The following is a 6,905-nucleotide window of genomic DNA, read 5'->3' as shown; positions in this document are numbered from 1 at the left end:
TTTGTTGGTTCTAGTGGGAGAAACCACCACAATGAAGTAAGGCTTTACTGTCGCACTGTTCACTAAACAGTGGGAGTGAATTTTAATTCACTTTCATGTAAATAAATTTATTTTTTCAAGAAACCAGTGAGTGAATTAATTTTTCACGTGTAAAGTTTAGTTTTTTTAAAAAAAAAAAACAGTGGCACTGTTGACATAAAAAGTTTAGTTTTTTTTTTTGAAAAAACAGTGCAGTTAATTGATTTCACTCGCACTATTCACGTGAACGTGAACAATAATTTTTTTTGTTTTTTAAAAAAGTTAGTTTAAGGTGAATTAAATTTACTCGTATTGTAATCTCAATTTTATTCCTGATAATATTTTATCTAATTTTATTGCACGCTCAAAAAATCATGGAAACTGTAGTTCTTGTCGAATGAATTTTGTACGTAATGAAATTGTAATTTTTTTTTTAAATTGAGTTTTACTCAAAAAACTAGTATTTAATATTATTTAATAACACTACATAAATTAGAAGGATATCGCATGATGACGTAGCATTTATGAAATTTGATCACAATTCCAATTATGTTTTTGCCGGGTCCGACCCAATTAAAAAAAAATCAGTTTTTATTTTTATTTTAATTGTGTTTTATTCAAAAAATTAGAAGGAGAACGCTTAATGACGTAACAAAAAAATTCAGTTTTTGTTGTTGCACGCTTAAAAAACCATAGAAAATATAGTTTTTGTTTGATAGATTTCGTATGTGATGACATTGCATATAGTTTAATGGAATAATAAAAAATATTTGATATCAATATTATTTATTTCATGATGTAATAACAGTATTTAAATTTACAATATTTAAATTAAAAATCATTAATATTATATATATATATTTTAATTATTTTATAACCTTAATTTAAAAAGTATTTTTTTAACCAAACACGTTAAACTACTTTTTGTTTAATCTCAATTTTAATCTCAATTTTAACCAAACATATATTTTTCTAAACCACTACCACCATCACCACCACCAAAAAAAAAAAAAAAACACCCGACTGGGTATAAAATGTTTGTCGGTGTGTGTGTGTAACATGTTTGCTTTTTAGGTGAAGAAAATTAGAAAAGGCCACATAAAAAATTAAGAAGAAACAAAGCACCCCACCCCACCGAGATTTTTTTAAAATACGATTGATAATTTTTCTAAGATGATGACACAAAACTCAAATGAAGAAACAATATAAAAGATTAAATCGATTTAAAAAAGAATCAAAGTGTTTTTACTTTTTAATGTGAGTCCTCTTGCCTGGAAGTACATGGTGAAGTCAGAATCTTCAGCTGGGATTTTCTATAGAAAGTGATGGAAAATTTATGGGAAAGTGAGATAAGAATGAACGTGAATAATTGAAATGGCCCGCTAAGAGAGTAAAAACCACTATTTAGTTACCCTAGCAGTTATATCCCTCCCTATAATCTCTGTCTTATCCCTCTCAAGAAAGGAAGGTAGTTAACCCAAAACCATGGCTTCAGCAGTTGCAATTGTATCATCATACCCATGGCTCAACTCCTCTCCTTCTCCTTCAAAGTATTCAAAATACCAATCCTTCCATCCTCCTCCTTGTCGAGTGGTCTGCCGCGGAGGAGGATCAGAACTTCCTCCACCAGTAACACCTGACTTCAAGTTTGCTTTGCATGATGCCTTGGATTCTTCTGGAGTCGACACCACTCATGCCAGAGTAATCATCATCATCATCATCAATCCCTTTTGATTTCATCCTCGATATAACTTTGTTCAAATTTAAGAACCCATTTTTTTTGTTTTTTAATCCAGTGAGAGTTCTGAGATGATCAACTGTTGATTATGTAGGAAGCAAGGCAAAATTTCATGTCACAAATTAAAGGGTTATCACGTATTGAGAGGGAAGTTAGCATTAGCATCAACAGACGTGTTGATTTGGCGAAAACAGCTATTTATATATCAGCTGAGGATTTTGCTCTCATGTCACAGTCTTCACTTGCTCTCCCTGTGGATCCTTTTATTGAAAGACTGTTTGATCTTACCATGGAGTTTTGTAGAAGCGGTAAGGTTTTGAGGGCATCGCCAGAGGCCCTTTTGGATAGTTTGTACAAATTCTTGTATGTCGAAAAGGTAAGGAAAGACAACTAATTTGTTGTAGAACTATTTTTTTTCCTTGTGGTCTGATTGAGCCCGATTTCAATACAAGAGCTGGTGTTACTAGGCGTGGCCAGCTACAAGCAGTGGAGGACTAGTTGTTGCTGTCCAAAGGAAGCCATAGAAACCCCACTGCTTGTAACTTAAAGAAATAATTTTTGGAATAGATTTGTTGGTTTCATTTTTTAAGTTAATTTCCTGCCCTTTAGTGCTATTGAACTATGGATTTATGCGATGTGGTTCTTCTAATCAGGATTTCCAAAGGAGCAATGTGATAAGTAGATTGGAGCCACATCCTTTGTATCTTCATGCTGTACGGAATTTCGCCTTCTAGCTTTTAGTTTCAGATTTGCTGCTAGACAGTGTTATCTACTGGAAAGGGTTTGAACTTTGTTTTAATTTTAATATATTGAGCAGGTTTTGACATATCAATCAGGTTCCGCTTATATGCTTGCACTTATATACTCTGAAATCCTGAAAGTGCTTCGATTTTGGAGCCTTTTGGACTTTGATTGTGAGATTTTCTTCCCACACGACCGGTATGGTCTTCCAAGGGGCTATCATAAGCAGAAAAGTGCAGAGTCTGATCATCCACACATATTGACAGTGCAAACTCTGTTGGAGGAGGTGAGTTGTGTGATTTTCTGTTGTCACGGGAGAGCATATAATTGAGCCACCGTTGTCATTGCAGAGCCTAATACAATGTCATACTGTTAATCTTGAATGGGTTTGTTTCCAGCAGTTTCTTTCATATGCTGTTAATTTGAGGTAGGACATGTGATGTGTTTCTGCGCCTTTTATTTTGGTGAATGTCTTGAGTACATCAGGTTATGTATGAGTGTTCCTGCTTCATTTTATATATTTGGCATTCCTAGCTTGATTTTTTTTTTTGTCTTTGGATTGTGCCATTTGTGCAGATTTTGAAAAATGTAAAGGAGGCTTTCTGGCCCTTTCGACATGATCAGACTAAGAGTTTATTCTTGAGGGCTGTGCATGCAGTCCTTTGTACTGATAGATCAAACGTTGTTGAAGAAAGGTATTGCCTATAGTGTATGCATGCTTAAGAAAGGTATCCAAGATTTGAAATTTCTGTTTATTGTAGTGGCTTTCAGCTTGAATCTGCAAAGTCCAGTCACCGTAGGTTGGACCGTGGCACTTTGACCAGTTTGCATTTGGGGGACTTAAGGCTTGCATTATCTGGTACGCATGTATACGATGGTGTTATTCTTGGTAAATTCTTTTTCCTTTTTACCATCGATGTCCCAGCTAGAAGGGAACTGGGACTTGAGGTGTTTGGCTTGTGCTCATTTTTTGCTTGTTGGGCATGCTTTCACGTGAGTCCTTGTTATGATTTTGCATTGGATTCCGATTGATTCTGGTCCTTGGTATCATTTTATTCAGTAAAGATGAAGGTGAATCCTTACTATGATTTTGCATTGGATTCTCGTTGATTCTGGTGCATGGTAGCGCAATATTTGTTCAATTATCAATCATTTATTCAGTAAGGATGAAGGTTTTTTTAGGTGGTTCTGGTTCATACTTGTGCAATGTTGTCTCTCACATAATTAAACACAGAGAAAGATCCTCTCCACAACTTTTATACCTGTATCCATGAGGAATTTGTTGCTTTTGTTGCAGCATGTGAGCGTCTAATACTCCTGGAATTTGATCCCAAGGAATTAAGAGATTACAGTGTTCTTCTTTACCACTGTGGACTTTATGAGCAATCCCTGCATTATCTCAAGTTGTATCAGGACAGAAAGGTATGATTTCTATGTGTGATACCATCGGATATTAATCTCTTAAAAAAATACATAATAACCTAATTGAATTGGCATTGCAGGGTTCTTCCTTACAAAAGCAAGCATCCAATGAATTAAGCAGCTTGGAGGACGAGGCTGGGGAGAAATTGATGATGCGCCTTAACCTCATTTCAATGGAGGAAGGTTGGAGCAAGCCCTCGCATTCTGGAACTTTTCTTCGAAATAACTCTGAACCATCCTAGAGGCTAGAGCCTCATATCAGACAGCAAGGCAGCAAAGCAGCAAATTCCAGCACACACAGCAAGCAAATATGAGCTAGGAAAACATTGGTTTGTTAGATTTGTTTCTGCATGTCCACGAGGAGAAGGGAATTTAACAAAGGTCTACATTGCTTATTACACGACAAGCACCCTCGGAACCTTAGACAACCGAATTTCTAAGCTGGTGTTTCAACTTTCAACTTGGGCCTCAATTTCTCTGCTCTGGCTCTCATGAGGGAGGTTCAGCTCACCAATCAAACTGGGAACAGATTACATTTTTGAAGGAGGTAGCTTTCAACTCATCTGAATATTACAAAAGATCTAGCTAGCCACAGTGCCACTAACATGCATTGTATACTGATGAAGAGCACTTGATAGAGAAACCGAGCATGATATATAAATTTAAATGTATGGTGCCTCTTGTTTGTAGTCCCCGCTTGTAATTTGGCTTCTAGTGCTCTTCTGCACATGCAGATATAATATATAAATTTGACTTGAATTATACGCGTATGGTTACCAGGCGCTGTCTCTTTCAAAAGTAGACACTCCTGTAATATAATGATTGGCAATGGCTAATAATACATCATGCATGTTTTTCATGCGATTAGAATCCTTTTCTTCCTCCTTGCAACATGTTTTTAAAATCTAAATTATTGGATTTAAATTCAGAAAAAGCCTGTTCGGTTGTGTTGCATCCGAACTCGAAACTTATCAGCTGAAATGAATTGTTTGTGGCCTAGTTATACGACCCGCCTAGCACGGTGGATGAACTCGGTGACCCTCTGATTTGGGTCTTGGCCTGCCATAACAGAGAAAAAACCCGGTTTTTTCTTTCTTTCAAAACAACGACGTACAATCAAAGAAAGTGGAGTAGAGGAGAAGATCCAGAAAGGATTTGACCTAGCTCACATCAACGCCGAAGGAGATTCCTTCATCCGTCGTCCATGCTTCCATATGATCTGGGCCATACAATAGCAACCAAGCCACGCCCCCATTGCTAGCTGTCCGATATCATCTGATCTAGTTGGATTGGATTCTAATCCAATTTAACCCAGAGATAGATAAAACCCAGTTCATTTTGTCGGAGCTGAGTACGGAAATGGGTGAGAAGTTTAATCAATATATTATTACCCGAGCTGATTTTCACTCGATTTTTTAACCTTTATTTTTTATCTCATGGAGTTGAAACTGTAATTTTATTTTTTAATATATATTTTTTAATTTTATCTAATGATTCATGAAGTATTTTTATAATTTTATGCATGGATTTAAAATTTAAATATCATTTATGGTTTCATTATGGGTGGATGAAGATATATTTTGTTTATAAATAACAGGTTAAGGCCATGTTTGTTTTTACGTTTTAAAAATATTTTAAAAAAAATTTAAATTTTTTTTTATTTTTTGCACTATGTGAAAAATAATTTTTAAAAAATTAAAAAAATATTATTTTAATATATTATCAAATAAAAAACATTTTAAATAGTAATTATAACCACAATTTCAAACAAACTCTTTATTCAAGTATCTAAACAAACAAATTTTTTTATTTTGGAACCTAATATGAATAATAGATTTAGATGCACGTGTAAATATATTAAAATAATTTTTTATGTTTTTTTAAAAAAATTAATATATTAAAATTATTAAAAAATAATAAATTAATATTTTTTAAAATAAAATGAATTTTTAAAACGAATCTAAAATAGTTTCTAAATCTAATACTGATAATCAACACCCCTAATCATTGCCACCCCTGGAATTGAAGCTCAAATGTTTTTTTTTTTTCCTTAAAAATGATTTTCATCTGGAAAAAGAGTCCACAACCACAGAAAAAAAGGGAGCAAAATTCAAAGAATATCCGATAGACATCCATTAAAGGAGGAAAGCAGTGAAGGAAGCACTTGAAGATCACAGTAATGATGCAGTGCGCACCCCAAAGTCCAAAAAATAAAAGTAAACATTCATTCATATCCATTGACATGATACCTACAATGCTATGCTACGTCGTTGTATAGTGCCTCTCTCTCTCTCTCTCTCTCTCTCTATATATATATATATATATATATATATATATATATATCTGTGGTGGAGCCAGAAATATAATAGGCTTTTTTAGACTCTAAAATGGTTTCCTAGACTAGGTAGGTTGCTAGGTCCACACCCTCTCCTATAATTGCAGGAGTCTTCTTCTAGACGTTAGGGAAAGTGGGAAACCTCTTCTATAGTGCTTCTATGCCTACCACCTTGGCCTATATTGTTACAGACAAAAATAAAAAATAAAAAAACTCTATTTTTAAAAAAATATTTAAAAATATAACAGCAGTTACATGTTTTTTATTTTAAAAAATTAAAATAAAATTTTTATTTTAAAAAAATTAATTTTGACATCAGTATATCAAAATAATTTAAAAATATATTAATTTAAATAAAAAATAAAAAAATAATTCCTAAAAACAATGCCAAACACTTAATTCAATTATGTGTGTTTTTGCGTTGAAATATTTTGCTATTTCATCAGGATTAATCTCACGTTTAAACAATTTTAAAGATATATATTTTATATTGATTTAAGCTGTTTAAAAGAATTTTTTTCTTCTGTGATTTTCATGCCTTAACTGTAGTTACAAGATACGATTCATGAAGCGTATCCATTCACGAGTTTGAAAAATTAATTTAAATTAAATTTTTAAAAGATATTATAATAATATTATTTTAATCAAATT

The 6,905-nt window shown here is 33.3% G+C and overlaps 1 protein-coding gene across 3 annotated transcripts; it reads left to right on the top strand.

The window, feature by feature from the left end:
* The first annotated feature begins 1,244 nt into the window (after positions 1–1,244).
* On the top strand, positions 1,245–4,681 carry LOC7462795 (uncharacterized). 3 transcript variants are annotated; one of them, XM_024597764.1, is made up of 8 exons: positions 1,245–1,719; positions 1,851–2,132; positions 2,410–2,469; positions 2,574–2,783; positions 3,074–3,192; positions 3,259–3,386; positions 3,795–3,919; positions 4,000–4,681. In XM_024597764.1, exons 1-8 carry the CDS (start codon positions 1,504–1,506, stop codon positions 4,159–4,161), a joined length of 1,302 nt encoding a protein of 433 aa, XP_024453532.1. In that variant the 5' UTR covers positions 1,245–1,503; the 3' UTR covers positions 4,162–4,681. The 3 variants fall into 3 exon arrangements, with proteins under 3 accessions (XP_024453532.1, XP_002303930.1, XP_024453533.1); XM_002303894.4 differs by having other exon boundaries at positions 1,250–1,719; positions 3,259–3,356; XM_024597765.2 differs by having other exon boundaries at positions 1,571–1,719; positions 1,815–2,132.
* Positions 4,682–6,905: the final 2,224 nt, after the last annotated feature.

This window comes from Populus trichocarpa, chromosome 3, assembly GCF_000002775.5.
Source record: "Populus trichocarpa isolate Nisqually-1 chromosome 3, P.trichocarpa_v4.1, whole genome shotgun sequence".
In the NCBI taxonomy this organism is placed as follows: Eukaryota; Viridiplantae; Streptophyta; class Magnoliopsida; order Malpighiales; family Salicaceae; genus Populus; species Populus trichocarpa.
Note: the sequence above shows the minus strand (reverse complement) of the source record. Positions and strands in the feature narration are given on the sequence as shown.